General features: G+C 39.3%; 1 protein-coding gene across 3 annotated transcripts; it reads right to left on the bottom strand.

Moving 5' to 3' along the window:
- Positions 1 to 1,208: 1,208 nt before the first annotated feature.
- SLC35A3 (solute carrier family 35 member A3) lies at positions 1,209 to 25,298 on the bottom strand. 3 transcript variants are annotated; one of them, XM_040073212.2, is made up of 8 exons: positions 25,246 to 25,298; positions 14,810 to 15,014; positions 13,776 to 13,930; positions 13,565 to 13,687; positions 12,334 to 12,505; positions 9,220 to 9,338; positions 8,579 to 8,712; positions 1,209 to 6,027 (listed from the first exon to the last, which is right to left on the bottom strand). In XM_040073212.2, exons 2-8 carry the CDS (start codon positions 14,994 to 14,996, stop codon positions 5,937 to 5,939), a joined length of 981 nt encoding a protein of 326 aa, XP_039929146.1. In that variant the 5' UTR covers positions 14,997 to 15,014; positions 25,246 to 25,298; the 3' UTR covers positions 1,209 to 5,936. The 3 variants fall into 3 exon arrangements, with proteins under 3 accessions (XP_039929146.1, XP_039929145.1, XP_039929144.1); XM_040073211.1 differs by having other exon boundaries at positions 2,443 to 6,027; positions 25,217 to 25,294; XM_040073210.2 differs by lacking the exon at positions 25,246 to 25,298 and adding an exon at positions 20,925 to 21,038 and having other exon boundaries at positions 2,443 to 6,027.
- Between the last annotated feature and the right edge of the window lie 77 nt (positions 25,299 to 25,375).

The following is a 25,375-nucleotide window of genomic DNA, read 5'->3' as shown; positions in this document are numbered from 1 at the left end:
GGCTGGCACCACTAAGGAGCAACAACTGTCCATGCGATATTACAATCACGATACAGACACAAGTCTCCGTGGCTGTATCCATGTATAGGTCTGTTCTCTGTTCCTAGGCCTCCACCTTTGAGCCCTCTTGCTGCTTGTCTCCATCTCCCCAGCTCCTGGGACATCCCCATTTCCCCCAAAACCTCAGCTCCACATGAGCAGCTTATTGTCCCAACAACAGTGGAATTCATCCCTGAGGTACAGACCGGCACTGCAGCTCTCACTGTGTTACCAAATGGGTGTCAATCACTCACCACTTGAGGTCGTGTGGGCTTAAGTTAAACCCTTAGCCCTAAGATCAAGCACCTCTAATCTCATCATAATGCACCTTTTAAGAAATCTAGAACTTGATGAGGCACAGCCCTACTAGTCACGGTGAGACAAAGACAAGCAGACTCCAGCTCATGAAACAAAATGTGCATCTAGCAGGTCTGGGATGTTTGCTATTATCAGGCATTTGTTACAAGTATTAGGATATCACATGAATAATTTGACAATTCTGTCCCCCTTCTACTTGAAAAGGACATAGCTTCAAGTCTATTCCTCAGAGTGCTGTTATATTTTGGTGGGAAAGTCACACACAGACATGTATGTGACATGTAAGGGACTCACATAAAAAGTCAACACAAATACAGTGTCAGCAGTCATTTGGTAACCAGGCTGACCAGATGGTTTTCTACCCACACCTTCATATTAGACCAACACCTGTTATTGATGTCATTATCTTAAAATAAATGTATTTAAGTATCAAGTTTGCTCATGCAGACAAAGCAGATGATTCAAATAAATGAGAATGTAGAATAAATTCAAATAATGAAAATGTATAATAAACTTGCTCTGTTGATGTCATGAATTTCAGCCAACTCCTGGAGAAACAAGAATGGTCTGTTACATCTAAACACCCACAGTGTTCAAGCCTCTATACGAAGTGAATGCATACTACTACCTGCTAGCCATAGACATTACCATCATTTTGGAATGGTAATTTAACAAAGCTCTCAAACAGTATTTTAATCGTATTCTTAATAAAGACAGTGCTTAATTTCAACCAGTTTATTACTACATTATCTACACATAGAGAAGAAAAAAAATACAGTATTTTATCTCAATATGGATTAAAAAGACTGTCATGTAAGATGCATTCCAGTGTTCAGCATTGTTATACCAAAAAAATCTTTTTCAAACTGCCTGGAAACACCGTATATTAGGATTGTATTCAGTGTAATCACATAAATATCAACATCAACATACAAAAACCTAAAACTACCTTAAAAAGTTTGCTACAATGTTTGAATAAATGATTTCTATTTGGGCTCATATGTTGACAATAAAGAGAAAGTTTAAAAAAATCTAAAAAAATTATACTCATGGCAGCAAATACAAACATATGCTTAGCATACAAGCAATTCTTTCTGAGCTATAAATCACTAATGAAATGAATATGGCTAATTACAGACAGAATGATGACGGGAGGTGGAAGATGAGTTAATGTGCCATTACATTAATGTACTCTTGGATGCAAATGTGCAGCAGACATTCAAGTACAAGAACAAGCAAGTCAGGACAGGTTCCTTTCTTCTAGAAAGAGTTATAAATTCAGCTGAGAAATACTTAGAAAAAGTTAAGAATTCAACTGAACAGAACTTTGGACTATAACTGAAGCAGAAGATATGATCTAATCAATTCCAAGTATTTGTTGCATTTTGCCCTGAATTTTTCTTCAGTAAAATGTCTTAATTCTAGATATCTAAAAACATACAATGAGCTTACCTGGAAAGAGCAGGACTCTTTTCCTGTGGAAAATAATCAGCATTAAAAATGAAAAGAACAAGTAAAACAAAGACATGGAAACACTACTTGGACTTTCTCACAATAATGCATCACCTTAGGTAATGACATATTACACTTATATAATACCATGTTATACATAAATGTTACCTTTCTGATACACAACTCCCCCCCCCTGTTTTTTAATAACTCAATTCTCACAAAACATAGATTTCAGATATGAAAGGAATTAATAATTCTCCTCAACACAATATCCAGCAAGAAAGATTGTCACCAGGAGGAAAATGAGCAAGAAATTCAAATTCAGAAAATGAAGATTGCTTAAATACAACAGAACACGCAGGGCTGATCATTAAATACATTCAAATATGAAAGTTACTGACAACAAAAACCAGAAGAAATGCAATGTTTCATTTATAATTTTTTTTTAAAAAGAACAAAATCTATTACAGTATTTTGAAATACAGCCATAAAAATAAGTTAGAAACACAAAAGAATTACATACTACTAAGAGTCTGTGAGAGGCCTGTATATGCATGAAACACAAGCAAAATGAGAGTTTTGTCTTTTTGAAGAAAAATAAAACAAGAGTTACTAAAACATTGTAGTAAAAAAATGAAGGTGCTATACTGTAGAGGTTGAATATAGAATATTAATCTACCTTTTACTGAAACAAATAAAAAGGGAGGTCTTCCTAAAGTTTGGCTAAAACAATGAAGTTGAATAAAACTATATATATTTATCTGAATTCTTTGAGAAAATACATTTTTGGGCACTTGTGGATTGCTTAGAAGTACAATGTTGAAAGAAAAGTTTAACTTACTTTATTAGACTCAAGGTTTCTCACCACTGAACTGATCTATTTTGCTTTGAAGATAGTACTAACTTTATCCTTATATGACCATTTATCACATATCCCAGAGATTCTCAAATAAAACTACCAAATACCCAAGTATTCAATAAATACTAGTACACCCAATATATATCTAGAAAGAAAAATCACATAATTCAACTTATTGCAAATAAATACCTAGCTAGAATTTCTATAACTTTATAAATATTTAAACAAAATTCTGCTAAGTATAGGGTAGCCTCCTAAATGTACAACTAAACTAACAAAACCATTTCTAAAAGTCAGAAAAGTAGTTCAGAAAGACAAGTTTATTTTGGGGAAGTTAAACTCCTATAGCATTTGCTTTTAGGGCAAACTCAAAGCACATTATCCACTACTTCCCAAAGCTCTGTGCTAGCTATTCCTCTTTGGTTAGTTAATGAGTTATAGACTTAAAGCTACTTAAAAAAAATTAAAATCCAAATGCAAAAGTATCTCAGTGAGAAAATGTGCATATGCTCTCCGATGCAAAGGTTACACAAATAAGTAAGATCTCCCCAAATCCTTTCTGTTCTCACAAAACACGTGCTACCTCCCCTTGGCCAGTCACACCTCAAAGACCCTTCCTCAGCTCGTCAAAGGCTGAGGAAACACGGCTAAAATATGCAAATTCATTTTTCCTTTTCAGCAGCAAGTCTATGATGAGATCTATCCTTCTGCTGGAAAACAGAATTGGGCTGTCAAGTGAAAAGCATGGAAGTCACTGATTTACAGACAGGAGTTGCTGTTCCTTAGTACAGCAGGCAGTTTTCCAAAGCCGCATGGCATCCTGTTCCAAAGCAAAGAGCACATATTCCTGGTCTTTCCTTTAAACATCCTTACTAGCAAATATTGACAGATGCACCTGAAATATTAAAACCAGGCTACATGTCACAGAGCTCCAGCCACATTTGGTAATTATTTGGCTTTTTTGGTCCCTTCCTGTACAAGCCACTTTAAACTGTTCTCAATCTGCTTCTTAGGAAAGTAACCAACTATATCACTTGAATATTCCCACTACTGTGACTCCTGAAATCAAAAGTATTACCGTGTAGGGCCAAACTCCATTTGAAAGATTACTGCCAACACTTCCCACCTCATTTCAGAGCCCTGCAGGTCCCATTCCGCACTGAGCCGCTGCTCTATGCACATGTCTTACCTCAGGCTGCACTGCAGGGGGAAATAGCTAAATGTGACTTTCCAAAGACTGTGCCACATTGTATGTTACACATAAAACATTTAATATTTACATAGAATGCCCATTTAGATAGTTTTGACTGCCAAGTAGCAAAGCTCCTGCAATTACAACACGCTGGGACAGATTCACAGTTCACAAAGCTTAGCAAGCCCGAGGCAGAGCTCTGATAATTCTTTAATGTCTTGCTCTGATAAGGAAAACAAACAAAACCTTGATAGAACATGTAATTGCCAACAGAAGAAAAACACTTTTTACTTGAGTGACATATGGGGAATTCTTTCTTTCACGTTTACAACATTTCACTAAGAAATCTCAGAGCACTCCTACAGAATCTCCTAGTCAATCAGATGAGGTACTTTGGTAAACATTTTAGAACACCTTTCTCTTACACGTTTTCTTTAGTACAAGACAAATGTGAGAAAAAGCATGAAGGGAGTGATGGTGGGGAACAAGAGAATAAAGACGTTTTTACCACTCGCCATTCTACTGGTAAGGGACTCCTGATTTATTTTTATACAAAATGTACCATCACAGGTGTCACATGGGTCACCCAACATTAACAACCATTGTGAACAGTCTCCTGAAAACGAATGATTTTTACGATGGTTTTTTAGTTTATTAGTTACAGATTTTTTTAGTATTTCTGACTATATGCAAATGCTTCAAGTGAAGTGTTCATAACAGTCTAATTGATCTAATTGCAGCAAGGTTTCTTTGTGAAGTTTTTTTGTTGTTTGAAACAGAATAACAGCATGCTTTTACATTTACCTATTGCACAATTAATTGTTTTTTAATTATATTTCCTATTAAAGTAATTCCACTACTAGAACAAATAGGTCCAGAAAACCCATTTTGGTTTGTTGGCTCAAGGACTCCCGGAACAAAATAATAATTAAAAAAACCCCACCGAAATGCTAATTAAGCCATTACAAAGAAATATACAGAAAAAGCCTGGAAGAGTTCATGAGTAAACAAAAAACACTTGTTTAAAAAACACCTCTGTAATAAAGTACAGTACAGTACAGTATACAGATGCCAGACCATAATATCTCCAGATGGAGCCGTTGCAGACAATGATAATGTCTTTAAAATGCTTATTTATGGACTCTTTGTTTTTTTTAAATCATGGTTTAAAAAACTCTTCAGAGGCTATTTAAAGCACAAAAACTACTTTTAAGGTTCTACCAAGAAGCTGATTTATAATCAGTAAAATAACAAGAATGAACATTACATCTGAGCAAGCACCAATCATAACCCTACTCCTGCTCTCAGGTTAGCGCAGCAACCTCCAGCCATTGTTCCCAGAGTTATTCCAGCTGCTCCAACGTTACAGGCTGATGTGCTGGAGCACTCCTACCTTTGTACTTCGGTAAGAATGTTACCATTCTTACAGTAGTTTTGTAGAAGCAACAGAATTGTAATATTACCATTTAATAACAGATTTCTGTTATTAAATCAGCCTTCTAAAAGTATAAAAATATTTGATACTGTGAAAGTGTCTTTCAATCATATTTCAATCTTCACAGTTTTAATAAGGAGTACTTAATTAGAACCATCACTTTAGAATTATGACGTTCAGCTCATTTCACGTAAATAGACAAACAGTTAAAAACATATTTACTGAGATTAAATAGAATCGAATCGCAAAAACATACAATCTGACAATGTTGTCGTGTGCTCTTTCAAAGAGTGCATAGGACATATTTCTGCAGCAGTCAATACAGTCATTCTTTTGATGCAATCTTAGTCAAAGCTGTAAACATTCCGAATTGTAGCTTCTTGGAAACTTTTGGTTCCTTTCAAGTTTTTATTATCAAGTTGCACCGGGCATTCCCCTGACATTTTCCCCCCCTTCGGTTAGAGACAGCGTCACCCTGCACCTGTAATCCCTCTGGCTGTTCGGAACTACTCATCAGCATTTCTTCAATCCGTTCAGGGCAGTCATCCTTCCCCTGCAGCGCACGCTGACACTCGCCACGTGCCAGTGCTAGCAAGGCCCCCAGTGCACCATCTCCAGAAGCAGGTTGATGAGGAGGTCTGCTATGCCTTAATGGGATTTCCTGCAGGTTTGGGATCATAACCATATAGAAAAGTAGCTGCTATTACAAGGATGGCTCCGAGGAAAAAGACACTGAATAGAATAGGGATGAAAAAAAAAAAGTTTGTTTTAGTTGATGCAAATTTATTTATGTAATACAATCAAAAGAAAGGACATTTTTCCATGACGAAAACAGGAAGACAAATTGTATTTATCCAATTTATAAAGAGCAAAATAATTTGTATGTATTTATTTTAGAGGGATGCAGAAAGTTGTTGAGGTAAGAGACCTATAACTACAAAATGTATCATATTAATATATTCTGAAAATTAAAATTACACTTCCATTGAACAATTGCCAAAAGCAGTGGAGATCAATCCTTTTTTTCTTAAACTTTTACCTAAAGCTGTGTGCAAAATGGAAGTGGGAGCTGAAGAAAGGCAACTACTGTGGTTACCCACCCATTCCTGACATACTACATACTTCATGCTGTGGAAGCTGTGTTCGCTTTGAAGTCCAAAGCTTATGTCAAAACAAATTACTGCTGCCCAAGAACAAGTTTGTGTGTCAGTATAATCTAATTTTTGGCAGATACAGGGAGATTTGTCTCAAGAAAACACAATAAAGGCATCTTATCTATTGTGACATTTTGGCTTTTCAAGTTGTTTTGATAGTTAAAGTCTGATACAAAAACCTGAAGCCAGCAGACAATCAGTACACATTTCAGAAAAGAATCTTCTCACAGACATGACAATGTCAACAATTTCATCTTCTGAATCAAATGCTAAAAAAACTGTGGCATATGACATGATAATCCTTCAGAGAATACATTTAGCATATTTTGGGACATGGCCCCTTGCAACACATTCAAGCATTTAAGTACTTTACATCTATTACCTCAATCTAAACTGTTTGCTGATGTGACAGAAACAATTACACAGTTTCAGTTCAAATGCATTGTTAGCGTAAGTAAGGTACTAAAGATTAAGTTTGATTAACTTAATTAAGTTTTATTAAAGGGAATGGATTCAAGTTCTACATACTGCTACTTGGCTCTATTTATTTTGCAACATGTTTGCAGAAGCTGTTAAGTACCTTATTAATTTTCCATTTGAGCACACAAATTCTTAAAGCACTTTCTGCTTTTGTTTTAATGGGACAAATATAATCTACTTATAATTCAAGTTCAATGTCTTCCACGTCTTAAGCCTAAACAGCTACTCCATTTCCTTTTTTGAATGTTCAAGTAAAGCCCTGATAATACAGAATCACAGAATGGGTAGGGAGAGAAGGGACCACAGTACTGCAAATATATATTTTTAGATAAAAAGATGTTTCTTCGTACCAGATTACAAAAGTCAGAAATATTATTCAAAATATTTTTATGTTATGAGTACATGTAACATATGCAAGGAGTGTTGGTCAGTCATAAGCAAAATTCCTCTATCTGGAAGTGGGATTATTAATTCTACACTCCATACAGGAACATGCACTGCCAAGACAAGCAGCGTTCTCAACCTGCCCAGGTATAAAACCTGCGGCACACAGGGCCACCACAGTCTTTCTCTTTCTCACCGCTTCTCTTTCTTTCTCGGCAGTTCTCATCACTAAATGTGGCACTGCCTCTAGAAACAGCTCTGCCTTTGGGCTTCTGGGTGCCCTTGGGCAACTCAGTGCTGCAGGGTTGCTTCCATGGGTACGTGTCTGCAGTGACCTGTGTTAGAGCCTGCGGTGGGGGCAATGAAACACAGCACTGAGGAGATGTTCCTGTGCCACCTGCAGCGCTGGGAACGGAGCAGTGGAAGCCCCTCGTCCGGGACACGGAGCGGGGACAGCCCCTTGTCCCGGGACATGGAGCGGGGACAGCCCCTTGTCCTTGGTCCCGGAGCGGGGACAGCCCCTGGTTCCGGAGCGGGGACAGCCCCTGGTCCCGGGACACGGAGCGGGAACAGCCCCTGGTCCCGGAGCGGGGACAGCCCCTTGTCCCGGGATACGGAGCGGGGACATCCCCTGGTCCCGGAGCTGGGACAGCCCCTTGTCCCGGGACACGGAGCGGGAACAGCCCCTGGTCCCGGAGCTGGGACAGCCCCTTGTCCCGGGACACGGAGCGGGGACATCCCCTGGTCCCGGAGCTGGGACAGCCCCTTGTCCCGGGACACGGAGCGGGAACAGCCCCTGGTCCCGGAGCGGGGACAGCCCCTTGTCCCGGGACACGGAGCGGGGACAGCCCCTGGTCCCGGGACACGGAGCGGGGACAGCCCCTGGTCCCTGGTCCGACCAGCCCCTGGTCCCGGAGCGGGGACATCACCTCGTCCCGGAGCGGGGACAGCCCCTTGTCCGGGCCCCGCGGCGCCAGGGCCGCAGTGCCCGCGCAGGCCCGCAGGGGACGCGCCCGGGCGGAGCAGCGGCCCCGGGCAGCGGCAGCAGCCGCAGGGAGCCAGAGGCTCCTCACCCGCCTGGAAAACTCATTGTTAGCTACGGGATGAGCTAAACTTTGATGTGCAAGCTGGACATAAACATTCTGAAAGTGTGGCTTGGAAGGGATTTGGTTTTCATTTATTTTCGCAGTTATATCTGGTAAGCAGTTAGTTTTCAACTATTGGGTTTTTGGTTTTTTTTAGTATACGTGGAAAATAATTCTTACCTTGTAGGGACAAAATCTTGCAGCCAGAAATAGGAGATCAGTGTTGACAGTATAATAGAGAGAGAAGTTGCGAATCCCTTTAAAATGTTGTCCGCATATTTTATAACAGCAGCAATCACTAGCCCTCCAAGTGCCTGGAAAAATAGCAAGGTCTGGATTCACAAACTGATAATTGGACTGAGAGCATCTATTTTAACACCATGCACTACTTTAGGAAAAGCTTTAGTCTATGTTGAGGAGCTATACATTTATTTTATACTAGAGATATGTACTGTTGAAAAAAAATACTGGAGTAGTAGCTCTTTCCCCATGAAAGAAATTGTTGATGACATTACACCGCCATTAAATAAGTGGAAATGCTTGCACTGTACATTTTTAACCACATGAGGAAGGGCATATAGAGAGATAATTTCAAACATCACAAAATAAATAATGCTTACATGCTTTTAATTTGCACAATACCTCATCATATAGTTGTGATGTATTTTCCAGATTTTTCATTTAGAGGTTTATGCTAATAGTAATACATCAGACTATAGAATTCTCAGTAGCTTCAATGACACCTATTAGTTTCTCTAGTTATTTATAAAAGAGTAAATCCCCCAAGTGCCTTCACAGAAACATGCAACACAAGGTCTCACCTGCAGAACAACCACCACCCAAGTAAGTTTATTGTATCCTTGAAAAAATCCATTCTTTGACACTTGTTCTCCATCATAAATGTAAACACCCATCAGTCCAAATATGCTACCAAAAAATCCTGAAAGTACAAGATCGGTTTGAAAGTACAAGATCGGTTTAAAAGCATCAGGTGAAAAACAAGCAAATGGGTTCCTCATCCTTAAAAGGCTGCTCATGTATTTCTGATTTTAAAATTGGACTGCCACTTGCAATAACATCACATCCAAATGCAATCAGTTTGCTGTTCTCTTCTATTCTCCACACTTGAAACAAGTTTTGACCGTTTCCATTAAGATATCCTTATATACTTATCTTCCATTGCTTTCTACTGCAATGGAATGATTTTTGTTTATGGCATATAGCAAAATTCACTTAAATACAATTTCAGCTTTCCTGAAACTAGTCATGACTGAAGGCCTAAGTCACCCTATAACCTGGAGAGAAAACCAGGGAACACTCAGTGGAGGAGGAGGTCTCTGGCATAGCAAGAGCAGCAATTAGCAATTTGCCATTTCAGACAAAGATCTTTGAAATGGGATTCTCCTGAGCCAGTCTCAAACACAGTGATGTTCACTAGTAGAGACTTAATGCCAAAAGCTGAATCTGAGGCAAGACTGTGGAGTTCTTAATTTGGTGAGTCCAGTGTTCTTCTATCAAATGGGAATCTTTTCCTAATCCCTAAAGCATGACCTAATGTAAGCAGCTACTGTGACTGATGTCTGCTCTCGTCCTGAGCAGCAAAGGCCAACACTTTTTTTCTATTCCCTCTCTGTGAAAAGGTGATTTTCATCACATTTCTCAGCATCTCAAAAAGGTAGAATTGTTTTGAAAAAGATAACACCTTCTGTTTGACAAGAAATAATTCTTTTTGTAGGCAGAATTAAAAATGTAGGTTTCATTCAAATTAAACAATTTACTTGTATTTTCCAGCTGATCTGCTAAAATAAAGAAATACAATCACCTATTCATACATTCTTATTATAACATTGGTGTGCATTAAGAATTGATTTTTAAAACAATTAATTCTAATTTATTTTCCCATTATTTTTTATAGTTTTAATAATTCTCTATGGATATGAAAAGAAAACCTGGTTGGACATACAGGTTTTTTGTTTGTGTTTTAAGAAAAGCTCTATTTCAGAGCTCTTGCTTATGAATGCCTTCCTCCTGAATAATACAATGTCTGAAGTGGGCAACTACTACCTTGCACTTGCAGAAAGAAGACAACAACATGTTTTGGAAAACGTAGCTTCACATTTTATGTATTTTATAAAAGCTGTATTGTAAAAGCTGCATTTATTTTTATGTATTTAATGTGTATTTTTAACTGTATTTTTGTATTTAAATAGTTTATAAAAACTTTATGAAACATGACATTATTTTCAAACTGAAACCAAGCTCAATTATCAACATATACTATTAACTTCCTGTTGAGGCAGATTAAGCTCACTACAGAAGTAAATACAAAACTCAGGTGATCTGATTCTCACTATAATCAGACATTTATGTCTTCATGTATCACTGTCCTAATCATTCATAACCTTCAAGAGTCAGCATTTACACACAGTCTGCTCTGACCTCCTTGTTTCACAAAGCAATTACTGGAACATTCCATATATGACCAGGCCAACTATCAAACTAAGTGTACAAACTTCTGTGCACTGCAGAAAAATCTGAACAATGTTTTAGAAGAGATTATTGATCTTTCAACAATTATGGATTCTTAATGGAAATTATTTCAGATATCTGTTGCCCATGAAAGCACTTTTAGCATGGAAACTGAGAGGAGTCATCATCATCATCATCATCTTTCTTTGGCAACTGATTTTACATTGCAGCTCCACCCAGGACATCAAGTCTTACCTTAAATCCTAGGCTAATCCTCAGCCACCAACCCTTCTCTGCCCCCAAAATTCCCTGACATAACGTTTCCTGATGAATTCCCTACACCCTGTTCAGGAAAACTTGGTTTAAATACACCCTGTTCCCATAAATACAAGCAGATAGTGAGGAGAGGTTTTGATTCATTCCAGTATACTCAGGTTTCAAAACATTATGGTCATGTAAAAATGTTATAATGTACTCAAAATTAACTTCTGCATTTTAAACTGAAACCACTTATAATTAAAACCGAGTAGTAGGAAAATAAAGGAAAAAAAAGATGGCTTATTGGCCAACTAACTAATTACAAAAGAAGCTACAGCATCTCCTGTTTTTGTAGCACTGCACTACATTCTACCAGACTCAGTACACAGCTCTGATCCACTAAATCATCTCCTGACTTAACTTTACACTGTGGGTTTGATCCCTAGTCCATTCTAAGGTGCTGGGAAGGTCAAGCTCTGCTCAATGCATTCATTTAAAAATGCCATAAATAGTTATTGCCCACAGGTAAAGACTAGAGGGATTCTATTAGAGAAACAAAGGCAACAATAAGTTTTTGCCCCTGAAGAGAGGGAAAACTCACTCAGGAACACAGATCAACTCCGCTGCCTTTAATATCCAGTGTCTGGAAGATCCAAGACTGCTTTGGGAATGGAAGGTAGTTTCTCACTGATAGGTGTGCAGTAGGTACAGCTATTTAAACAGTTAAGATGAACATATGCCTCTCCCCAGTGATTATGCACACAACTAAAAGAAACTGACCTTTTGTATTGAAATAACAGTAATTACCTCAACTTTGTTCACAAACAAAGCAGATTTTATAGCCTGCACTTTTAATATAAAAAGCTGCCTACCCAAGCACAAGAGAAAAAATACATTAATGTTAAAATATCTTTTAGCATTCTTATATTCTCTAAAAAATAGTAAAAAAAAAAAAATCAATTGACAATTTCAAATGTACAGTTTCACAAATGTACAGATACTCTATAAAGTAAATTAAGAACCTAGACTGAAATCAGAAAGTAACTGCTATAATTCCATCTAGCAGAGTTTGACTTTTGGTTTTAAAATAACATATAGGCAGCATGCTAAAATGTTGGTGGTATTTTTTATTTATACATTTATTTTGCACAATTATCTTAATGCTTCAGAACGCGATATCTCTAACAGATGATTAAAATTAAACTTACCAAGCTGAATGTTTCTGATCCACACAGACTGCTTGGTTTCCTTTAAAATTTTCTCAAAATAAACCCCAGCAAATCCACTAGAAAAGCACGCTATGAGAACTGCAATCAGGCCTACAAACTGTGATCCTGCTGAGTGCTCTTTAGCAGGTGTTGCTTGAGAGTCTGACGGCCACTGGATGTAAACACAGTTACACAAAATTCACTGATGAAATCAAGTCATGAGCATCTACAAAATGCAAATTTGTTTTCCACCAACTGTAACAGTAATTAAATACGGACAATCACATACTTCTAAAGTTTTGTATTTTCCACCATAAATACTTTTAAAGGACTGCAAAGCTACAACTTTTTTCTACGTACTTGTAAGGAGTAAAATTGTGCCTCAACTGGGAGAAAACTCATCAATTTAAATAGCTGCAGGATTTATGTTTCATAAGCAAGAACTGTTTTTGAATCCCAGTGTGAATTATTATCGTCATTCTCTGCCACCAACTTGTGCCACCCAACAAATAAGATGGGATGAACTGTCTTTTCCATGTGCCTCTCTTTGGTGATTGCGCAGACAAGTTAAATCTTGCAATGTGTCTAATCTAATGTGTCTAACTGAATAAAATGCAAGGCAAACTTTTTGTGAAGTCTGTTAAATACTGTCAGAGTGTTTTGTTCTCATTTTTCATTGAATTTAAGGATTTAGAAAAAAGATACAGTGATTAAGTTTTAAAATAAAAATTTCTAGGATATATTAAAGTCTGCTAAAAATTCTTAGAATAGTCTTTTCTCCCATGATCCTGCCCTCTGAAAACTATGAACTCTGGTACCTGCACTATTTAGAACTGAGGCCAATTTTGCTTTTTGAAATAATCCAAAGTGAATTTGCAATGCAGAATCCATATGCCAAAGTGAACACAGCCTGTATTGGCAGAGAATTTTTCTGAATTCCTAGTGCCTGAAGAAATGTGCTAATAAAAATTGCTATCATTATTACTTGCAGCTTGCTCCAGAGGCCCTGTCACACTCTACAGCAGAGCACTGGGTTGCAAGAGGTGTTATCTTCTGCCTTTGAACCATTTCTGGTGTCCTCCAGACCTGGCCAGTTGTGATTCGTAGCTCCTGACTATACTCTGGTGCTCGTGTGCAGCTGGTAGAATCAGAAAGCTGGATAATCAGTATAGAAATCCATGTCTCTTGAATAAACACATTGAAACCCCACAAACCACCTGCTAATATTTACCTGCACGAATGCCACTCCTGTCATCAATATTACAAGTGACAGCCACTGGTATACACCCAGTTTCTTGCTCAACATGGACACAGAAAATAATGCTGTGGTGAGAATCTTCAGTTGATATGTAACCTAGAAAAACCAGAACAGTTACTACTACTATTCCACAATTCATAGGGGGTCTTTTTGAAACTTACAGAGAATTCAAAATATGCAATACCTGGTATGTGGCTGCATCTAGGTTTGACAATGCTACATATAGCAAGTTGTTCTGAAGAGTGTAAATTCCTGAAGGAATAGCAAGTTTAAGGGTTTCCATGGGTTTGTTAAGGATTTCATCATGTAGCACCCTGTTCAGAGTCCGTAAATTGCATTCTACCCAAAGAAACAGAAAAAGAAACAGACATTCACTAAAAGGAAAGGAGTGGAAAAAAAGAGACACAGCAATGTTCTGTTCTTAAACTGTTGCCCATTTTCATGTCTATCACTATGCCAAGACCTGAAAATACCATCTGTGTTTGTTTGACTTTCACAGGCCTTGTATATGTAAGGAAATATGGCTGCAAGTGTCCTCCTGCAGCCTGGAATACCAAAATGAAAACGATTATTCAAAATACTTTGAGTTAAACTTATTGAAACTGTAGCAACAGTTTAAGATAATATATCAAAGAGTACCACCTAAAAAGTGCCTATTTAGAATCCTACAGCGTCATCAATACTTATGCATAGACAATGACATTTTTAAGCTGTTGAAAATTACGCAGAAGCCAGGTAAATTCAGTTTTAAATATAAAAAATAAGAACTGGAGTAAATGTGAATATAGTTTTCTTTTTTTAGCTTAAACTATGATTCTTCCTGTACCAATGAAATTGTTTCTTCCCGTCTGCATCTGCTCTTTATCACAGGTTTCTAATTATTATTCACGCTTTGGACACACTTAAAGCTTTTAATATTTTCCTACTTCTACATACAGATTTCTTAAAACGCCTGAGCAAACACAAGCTTTGAGACGTTAGCATAAAATTCATTCCTGCACTCCTCAGTATCCGCATTCTCTTAAGCAAATATACTTATTTCCACATTCTCTTAAGCGAATGCTGCAGTATGATTATTGTCCCTCCAAGACTATTTCCTACACAAGGAGAAGGGAAATGCTTTGTCGTATGCCTGTACTCACATGGCTGCTTTGCAGTTGCCACTACAATACAGCATATTGATTAGGAAAATTACTTGGTGCAAAATTTGACACATACTGCTGTCTTTGTAGACTAATAGAACACAGGCCAAAATCTTCAGAAGTTCAGCAATAACTACTGCAGTGGAGGATAAGTAGCGAGGTCCTTCTTCTTTCAGCGTCCGAGAATAGCGCATGGTCAGCACTAAACTCGTGGTCTGAAAAACCAGGATGCCCAAGGAAAGGTACTTTAAATTGGCAGACATTTCTTGGCTTTCTCCTTTCTGAAACAGAAAAAAAGAAACAAACCCAAAGGTAATAGTGCAGATATTGGGAATCAACCACAGATGTCTTTATGTAGGTGAAGGCTCAGAAGGTATTTCCAAGGTGAAGGTGTTGTCGGCTGTGGTACAGCAGAATGCCCAATACTCCTCCTGCAAGGATCTGCTCTCAAAATGAAGAGGTCTTCCCACTCTTCCACCTCTCCCAAGTCTGGCGGGTTGCAGTCTCTGCCTTGCCAGGTGGCACCGTGCCAGCAAAAGAAGGGTGAGGGTTGGGCTGCTTTAAATGAGAATGAGAGGTATGCCCGGCAATGAAGGGAAGGGAGAGTTGTGGGAAAGCAGAGTTAGAGAGGAAGACATGGGATGGAGAAGCTCTAGGGGAGACAGCACTAAACCTATCCTGCTGATTACCCTGCCCAGAAAAAAATTCATTGAATATAGATGCCTAGGTGACTGCGACTGCTTTCTCAGGCTGCACTGACTACCACAAACTTCATGTTAGTAAAGCTGTACCATCTCATCTCTACCAGGAACTTCCACCAAGTCGATGCAGTTGTCTTTGCAATTTGTCACCAATTTAAAGGATCAACTTACTGCAGAAGACTAATAGAGACAGTAATTTTCATTTTGCAAGCACAATATATGACAAGGAAATTTTAAAAAAGCTTGCTGCTTCTCAGAGTATCACTATGCTTCATATAAAGAACTTCCATACACAGAAACGAATGCTTTCTGTAAAAGACTAACTTCTACACCCTTCATTGCCCACTTATTCAGAAACAGAGCCGTTTTTAATAATGCCCAAGTCGAATCAAATCGATAACTAGAAGTTTACAACTATGTTTACAAGCAAAAGAGTAACAAGCCAAGACAATGCATGTGGTCCTCAGTGTCAGAAGTCTAGACACAGCACACTTGCTGGCATACAGCAGAGCTGTCCCTGTGTTCTACACCTGCAGGCACACAACTTCTGACTCATTAACTACGCAGTTTTGTCCACGCTGTCAAGGATGTCCTGGTACCTCTAAATATTTGTGGCTAGAATGGAAGCAGTTTCTTTCTGACTGCATTGCTCTGCTCAAGATACATTTCATTGCTGGTTTTGTAGACATTTGGAGAGCTACACTCTTCAAATATTTCTGACTTGCCCTTATCTTGTCTCTAAGCATTTACAGATTTTCTCCAGCCAAGTATTCAAAGTCAAATTACTACCCATACAAAACCGACACTTAAAAGACATTGCAGTAACCTGCAAACAGGAGTGAAATATCAACAGCCACAAAGATATGAAGTACACACTTGTGTCCTTCACAATAAAATCATTTATCTCAAAAATCATGCCGTTGTAAAAATATTTGTAAAAGCATCCTGGCAAATAAGGATGAAAAAGATGCCAGGATGCAGAAACACAAGGTTCCGTTAAGGAATCTTAATAGGAGATACTTTTGTATGAACTATAATCTCATTTAACTTCTGAAGAAACAAATACTAAAGATGGAACTGCACAGAGCAATATGAATCAGACAGAAATATAAACTATGAAGGAGAAGAAAGCTGCCGACAATGCTCAGCATTTGCTGCTTTCCACTGGTTCTGGTGGAATAATCCATTACACAAGGATGTTAACTGTGAAATTATACATCCTAAACAATAAAACTGAGATGATCTGTTAGTTGAAGAACAACTTTGATGAATACATTTGCTACAGCTGAGAACAAAGAGGAGAAAAAGAACACTTCCTGCAAAGGGATGAAGAAGGGACATGCACATTCAGAGACCATGCTTTCTGGAGAAGCACCAGCAACACAAAGAAGACAGAGGGAGAAAAAGGTAAAGGAAAAAAAAAAGAAACCTAAACCTACTGGGAGAAGATACAGAACTGAATATCACTAAAAGGCTTGCCTAAGAAAACTGAGTTTTCATTTATGTGAGCCCTGAACAAACAATCTCTTTCACTGTTTCCATCTACCTCATTTTTTACTATTCAGACCTGAAAAACTGGAAATAAAGAGCAACATATTGTTAAGACAGAAACCACTGAATTTCATGAAAGCACACCTACAGATAAATAAGTCTTCAAAACTTTAAGTTTTTGTTTGTTGGATGCTTTGCTTGGGTTTGTTGTTGCTTTTTTGTTTGTTTGTTTTTGTTTTCTTTTCAAAATGCTTCTGAACAAAATACAGATAATGGGAACACACATATCCCTCCCGACTTGGACCCAATTTTCTGCATTCTATCAGCCTGTAAAATGACAAAGGGTTTTTCAAATGTTCAAAATCATCAGATAATCAATTCTGCAACCTTCAAAACAGGTCATAATATTAAAAATAATGCCCACAGTAATTTTTTTGCTAAAATACAATCATCTATTTATGAAGCAGCTTAAAATGTAATTTTAAAAGTAAATCACTAGTACGCTGTTAATGAGCAAGTATCAAAGCAATCAGCACAAAAATTAACCAACAAGCACAACACTTTGATAAGCCCATCAGCAAAGCCAAAAAGAATACATACCACAACATTAACTTCTGTCTTATCTTCCTCAGCAGTCATAATAAAAAAGGGAACTTCTCCCAGACAATGTATTTCAAAAAGGCACCAGTAGCAGGAAATATTTCCTTACAGTACATCACTAATGCATTTCATACTTTCTAAAGTTCACACAGACCAGAAGCTAAGTGTCTAGCATGACAGCTGAAATAAAAGTATTTGTTAAAAGTTGCCCTGTCAGTGGTCAACAAGACAGGCCTGTAGACAGCAAGTGTGTGAAGATTCATGCTGTATTTACAAGCTGGTTCACGGAGCAGGAACTAGAGCTCTGAAATGTACATAGGCCAATTATATAACCGCTCTCTCCTAAGCACACGGAACACCTTATCAGCTCTCCTGGTCCCTTCTCTTTCAAAAGACACGCTTATCAGCTCACGCACCTCTGTGCAAACCGGAAACAATCCACAAAAGGAGCAAAATACTGAACTTCAAAGAGTTGGACTGTCTTTAACTGCAATCTCACAGCACCTTTAGATTTACAGGTGACTATCAGGGGTGCAAACGGTCACTTGTAGCCATGAACTCCTGCTCCCCTCGCAGCAACAGCCTGTGCAGTCACAGAACAAATGAACTACTGTCTTCAGTAACAGCCCACCCACACCTGCATTGTCTTAAACCAACAATAATATTGAAGTTCCCACCACATTTCCTGTCAGAGTTACAACTTAGGTTTCTTACTGGGCTTTGGATGCACTGCTTGGTACTCTGCAGGATGCATCTGTTCGAAAACTCAGATTTAGGTTTGCTAACTCAAAGACTGGAAGCTGAGTGGCAACAGGAACTCTGTTTTTGAACTGTATCTTACAGGGGGCTGTGCTAAGGACCTGCAGCTCCCTGACTAGCACTAAGTAATTCATCTCAGGGACTGGGCTCTTCCATTAGTCTATGCTAAGAAAACAAATCAGCCCCTTCTGCATCATTTCTTCAGTGTGCCACAGACACGCCCGCAGCCCTACACATGGCAGGCAGCCCTGTACAGGAAGCCAAGGTGGGATTGACAGCCTTAACATCGCACTCAGCACACACAGGTGGATAAAATACAGATGGACTCCATGTAAAGAGCTGTTCTGCCAGAAAGTAAAAAGGAGAAGGACCCTGGAAGGATTTTCAGAACACAGACTAAAGCAAAGCAACCTGTACAGGAAGTAATACTTTCAGCTCAAAGTACCATTCTGTGCAAAGTCCGAAGAATAAGTCTTCAAAGGAAGCAGATTTTTTAAAGTGGAAAATCACATATTTCCAGCTCATAATATTAAGTTAAAAATCAGTATTTCTGACTTGTAGGTTTTCATCTCCCTTTGTAATACCTCCAACCTAGACTAAAATTTAATATTTTACATTTTATTTTTATTTCATCCCTACACTTTCCCTCCTGAAATACTGGTAAATTCTAATATTTGCAGATGAAATTAGGCCAAAATCAATTTGACTTAAAGAACAGCACACCAAACCTCCTTGATATTAATTAGATTTTACTACAACGCAATAAGATTATGGAACTTTTCTTAACCTTAAGATTTTGTCTTTTAAAGATCTGATGGTATCAGCTTCAGAGATTTTCAGCCGCTAAGTATCTACTGTTGCAAAATCCTGTGCAAAATTAAGGATTAGTTTATGAACTGATTCTATTCTTAACTTTGTAGAAGGACTCAAAATCTTTGTAGAAGGACTCAAAATCAGAATTACAGTGAGTATCAGAGAAACGTTTATGAAAAACTCCAAGCACCCAACATTATCTGAAGAAGTAAATGACAGACAAAAAAAAAAAAAAAAAAACAACAGCAAATTCCAGCAAGTCTCACAACAAAAAGTAGGTTAAATTCACCAAAAGATTTGACAAAAATAACCTCTACTGGCAACTATTTCTTTACTCCTCCACACTCTGTCACAAGTAAAGTTTAATTTAAAAAAAGAAAAATTAACTAGTATCATGCTCCAAATCTTCACAGCAAGGTCATTACATGAATTAAATTCCTTCCAGCCTAGCTGTGAAATGCTTTCCCTGCTGACAGTCTTTTAGAGTAAAAAAGCCAACTTACAGGAGTTATTTTTCTTAGGTCATATGCCATTTTATGACTAATCAGTTTAACATTGCTCAACCAAATAAAAGGCATTTGTGTATTAGTTAAAATGCAAAGCCCAACACAGAATTAGACAACCAGCCTCTCAAAACTGCCAAAGGCAAAGTTTAAATTTTCTGTGCTACTACAGCAAATCCATATGTGATTCTCTGGAAAATAAACACTGATTGAGCCTGCCTCTGTGTCATTCCAGTGGTACAGGTATGAACACACTTCCTGGGCATTTGCTCTGAAATCAGGATAACAGATTAAAGAAACAGGATGGTGATCTCATATTTCTCCAATGAAATATGAACCCAGTGCTGATCTACACTTACACAAATACAACAAGCTGTCAACAAAGGAAAAGCACAGTTGGAGGTGGAGTAAGAGCTAACTCACAGAGCCTGAAGAACTTCCTTCTATGCTTTTCTTATTTTCTACATGCATTGCCCTCTTCCCTGTGCTGGATAACACACAAGCAACATATAATTTTCTGCAACACAACTACATTCCTCAGCAGAAAGTTCTATTCCATAAACATTCCTTTTTTTTTCTTTTTTTTTTTTTTTTTTTCTTTGAGTCAATATAGCTTTGTATTTATCAGAAGTAGTATATAATACAACAAATACTTTAAGTATAGAAATAAACGGAAGGAAGGAAGGAACCTCATGAAATTCAACAAGGCCAAGTGCCAGGGCCTGGATGTGGGCTGGGCTAATTCAGGACCAGACTGCTCAGAGAACTAGAGAAACTCCATCACTGTAAGTGTTCAAGGTCAGGCTGGATGGGCTTTGGGCAACCTGGTCTATAGGTGTCCCTGCCCATGGCAGGGAGTCAGAAACAGATGACCTTTAAGGTCCCTTCCAACCCAAACCATTCTATGATTTTATGACAAATATCCCACATGGTACAGAGGGTACACAGTCCTCTCCAAATCTACTTAAGTGCTGCTGAACTGTGCTCTGAAGTAGATTTTACATGCACACAAATAATTTGACTACCATATTTGAACTACTATAACTTGACAATACATTTCTTTCTCCCCTCACCATCACAAGATGAAATCTGTCATGTCACTCTAATTGTAGTAATGCACATCCTAAATATTTCTAATAATCTTAAACCTTGTATTTCTCACTTCAAAATGTCACTACTATGTTTTCCATTTTCCTCATACTGTGAACAGGTTTCCTATTTGTTCCCTCCCATAAGCTATCTACAATTGTCAGCTGTTCCTCCTCAAATACCTGGCACTTTGCAACTAAATCACCACAAATCACTTCATCATCTTAAAACTTACCTTGCTCTTTCTTTTGTTTTCCAGTTTGTTACTAATTTTTCTTGCTGGAGACATTATAAAGTGCACTAAGTACACTATAAAAAAACCAAAACTATGCTTCTCTTGGAGTTTGTACTCTTCTTCAGAAATGTGATTAAAAGCAAATCCTCTAGCCAAGTTTTTTCCTTACTTTTTGAGCAGAAAGTGAGGAACAAAGATTATTTTCACATGAAGGTTTCCTTCAGGCAGTATTTCCCATTTCCCATTTACAATTAAAAAATCTTAACTGGTGAAAATAAGTAAAAACATAACTGCATTCAAATGGTATTTTTAAGACAAGGCTATGAAGTAGAACACAGTAGGTCACTGGTGGACTTTGCTCCTGCAACGTCATCTTGCTCCCTAGGCACAACTGTATCTCGTGCGCTGGTCCTGGCTGGAGTAGAGTTCATTTCCTCCACAGTAGCTGGCAGGGAGATGTGTTTGGGATTTGTGCTGAAAAGTGTTGAAAACACACGGACATTTTCACTACTGTTGAGCAGGGATTATACTTTTCTGCCTCCCACCCCACCAGTGAGGAGGCTGGGAATGCACCAGAAGTTGGGAGGAGCACAGCCAGGAGAGCTGACCCCAAGAGACCACAGGGATATATATCCCAGACCATATGGGGTCATGCTCAGTACATAAACCTGGGAGTAGAAGAAGGAGAGGGGAGGTTCCGAGCGATGGTGTTCGTCTTCCCGTGTCACTGTTTCACACGATGGAGCCCTGCTTTCCTGCAGATGGCTGAACACCTGCCTGCCCATGGAACGTGCTAAAAGAATTCTTTGGTTTGCTTTGCCTGCATGTGCAGCTTTTGCTTTACCTACTAAACTGTCTGGGTCTCAACCCACAGGTTTTCTCACTTTTACCCTTCTGACTGTCTGCCCCATCCCACTAGGGGGACTGAGCAAGTGTCTGTGGGGTGCTTAGTTGCCAATTGGGATTAAACCACAACTCTTGGCCATTTTAAAACCATGCAGATGGTTTTCAAAACTGGCAAGTGCACCTAGGTACAGAACAGTTACACATTAAATGGTAACTGTTAAAGATCAACCAACGTTTTCTTCTCAACTTTGCTCCAAAACCTTGGCTTCTGCCAAAGATAGTGGAGTTGTATCAGTGACTCACTGGTTTATCTATCACTCAACCAGGAAATTCCATCACTGCCAAGTTTAACTAAGGGAATGCAATTAGATATTAACTATTAACTAGTCTCATTCCAGAAAATGCTATAAATTGCTTGGGACTCAGGCAAGATTTTCTTACATGTGTTGCTAGAGGACACAAAGAGAAAATGATACATACTCTCTGACTCCAAGAAGAAGGTTGAAGAACTTCTTTATTTACAAAAACCTTGCTTATATAGATTTTGAAGAATGACTAGGGATTGGAGAACAAGGTTACCACCTCTCCATCTCACTGGCCAGGCTAGAAGTCAATCAGTTGACTCTCATCAGAAAGGAACGTGGAAAACATGATGTTTACAGAGAGCGACCATGAGAATTCAGCTACAGAGCTGAACATCTCACAAAAGCTCACATAATATAGCAACATACATGTTGACAGAAAACTGAGCAGAAAGGAAACCTGGGTAAGTTGTTTTATGAGCGCCCAAAGGTTTTCTGTTTGTTTCTTTCTTTTGTGGGGAAAAAAAATTTAGCATTCTAATCTGTGTTATCAGGCAGGAGGAGGAGAGCATCGTGAATCTTAAAATGTGCGATCTGTGGCTAAGTGCTCTTCAAGCTCACCACCTTTATCCTTTACACCTAAGAATCCAGAAATCGTCTTTTTTTGACTGATGAAAATTTGGTTTGATAAATATTATACAAATCACATATTGAGTATAAATATTCAGCACTCTGGAAATTCAGGTCCTCATTGAGCTAAATGTTAACACCAGCATTTCTTGTAAGATGAAGACTTCAAGTCTGCCCAGTAGTTCCATATTGACGTAACAGTCATTAAGCCAAACTCTGCCTGCCAGCACAGAAATTTGATACAAGCTGCCTGAACTGCATCTCGTTTTCACACAGTACATACACTGTGCTCATTGTATAGATCACAGTATAGATAGATCCCAGCAGCCACATTCACACTCTGGGAGGAAGGAGCCATTCAGTTCCCAGCTCCAGCTGACATGCCCAACCCTCCTCAAGCACAGAGGAGTGCAATGCCATGAACCAAAGGACTGCTGGAAGGCAGTTCCAGCGGATTTATCAAGCCAGTGAAGGAGCTTGATTTAAGGCATTGAAAGACTGAACATTGAATCAGCTGGGCTTCAGCTGCAGCTTACACTTATGCTATTTATGAATTACTAGTCATGTCTGGGTGCTCAAGGCAACACCGTGTGTCAAACACCTCCGTCAAGGTGACCTACTTGGAGTAGAGTAACACAAACTGGACCCTACAGGGAAAATCAATCTGTGGGCACTGCAGCGTGCTAGTAATTACAAATAAAATGAGACAGCTGAACAGCACTGAAGGGGTACAAATGTAAGACAAGGTTCAGAAATCCAGTGGCAACCATCTGACATTATCATGCCGGATCCTAAGTACAGATGTTAAGAATCTCTCCTCCCCTCTAGAGACATCCTCTACTGATGTGATCCAGCTGTGCAGCCTCTGGAGTTCCAGCAAAGGCACGTAGCCCGCACAAGCAGCTTGAATAGGGTAGGAACTGAAGTAACTGCTGAAGAATAACCACAGGCAGCAGCAATTCAAGAACAATATGGGAGGAATAACTGTGTCTAGCAAGCCTGCCCCAAAGGTAAGCGTGTCCTGTGCTCCCTTAACACTGCCAAATCCGGAACTGTTTTAAGGGGACACGTCACTTGAATTCCACAGGTACTTGGCTCAGATGATCCCCGCCTTTTTCTTGTTATTGCAAACAATAGCATCACCGCAACACAGAATTAAGTTGCGTAGGCAGCCCGTAGGACTGTTGGAGGCAGAGTTACTCCTAACAATACATTGCTCCACAGAACCAGTCTTTCCCCAAACCAGTATTTTTGCTACACATACTATTTCTACCAACCAGATCATCAAGCATCCCAAACCAATGGATCCTTATCTCCAGAACTGTGATTTTCAATCACAAGTTCTTCTCACAATGCCTAACACTGTACAAAGGAATCATGAACTACAGTTTCCAAAGGGACAGGTTATTGTAAATCACTTTCTCCACAACTGTCAACACCCTCAAACTCGTCCTGCAGCCTGTAGTTCAACTCAGTGAGCACACTGATAAGTGTTCAGTGCAAGTGCAGTGCCTATGGACAGAGGCAACCCCACAGACTTTGAGAAAAGCAGTCCATCACCTAATGTTAATTCTAAGACCCACTTTGTCATTCTGCACACACGGTCTTTGAAAAACAAATGTTGTCTAAGATCCCAATCCTCCTGTGTAAAGACCGCCATGAAAAATAAAACTTCCCACTGTGGTGTTCACTCAGTTTTAGAAAGGTTTGTTGCATGCATTCTTTCTGTCCCAAATAACGCACCCCTCTTTTGCTCAAAGCTGTGTCAGTCTCCTCCACCCAATCACTACTTTAAAATATTTTATCTGGAATCCAAGTCTTCCTCACTCTGGTTTAAAACATAGTTTATAGGATTTAATAAACTCAAACAATTTCGGGAACCTTCTGGTATTTATCTTTTACCTTTCAGTTTATTCCATGATAAGCATTTTTACATTTGTTATCTCTATCCTCTGAGTTTCTGCTTAATCCATAAGTGGTGTACTGTCAGAGCGCATCTCATTTCAAAAACTTTGTATAAAATGACAATAACCATGCAAATACTTGTAAAATACTGTCAGAGCGCATCTCATTTCAAAAACTTGGTATAAAATGACAATAACCATGCAAATACTTGTAAAATACGCATTTCTGTGAACTTCACACACAGCACCACATCACGCATAGTGAGCAGTTTCTCAGCAGAGCACCAGCAAGGGAGTCACCGCCTCAGCAGCACTGACACAGCTCTGGCCAGACCCGTGCCCCTTCCCAACTTCACACGCGGCCGCTTCTCCACAGCAACTTCAACTTCACCCTCTCCTCCCTCTTGCCCAAACCGCTCCATTTCCAGCCATTTCTCTCGGTATCCCTTCAATCCCACCCTTTCCCTCCTCAGCCTGCTCCCACAGCCCTGCTTCCCGCCCCATCCACTAACCCCAGGCGTCCCCCCCAGCCGCGGCCTCCCTCAGGCTCCCCCTCCGCAGAGCCCCGCACCGCTCCCCGCGGGGCGGCCCCTCCGGGCTCCGCTCCCACCTGCGCGCCCGCCCGGCGGCCCCGCTCACCGCCGGCCCAGCTCGGCTCGCTCCGGTTCCCGGTGCTTCCGGGAGCCGCGGTCCCGTCCCGCAAAGGCTCCGGCTGCAGCCGAGCCCCGCCCGCTCCGTTCCCAGGGCCGCGGCTGCAGCGAGAGCCGGC

This window comes from Hirundo rustica, chromosome 9 (assembly GCF_015227805.2).
Source record: "Hirundo rustica isolate bHirRus1 chromosome 9, bHirRus1.pri.v3, whole genome shotgun sequence".
Classification (NCBI taxonomy): domain Eukaryota; kingdom Metazoa; phylum Chordata; class Aves; order Passeriformes; family Hirundinidae; genus Hirundo; species Hirundo rustica.
The sequence above is the reverse complement of the archived record's forward strand: the minus strand, read 5'-3'. Positions and strand labels throughout refer to the sequence as shown.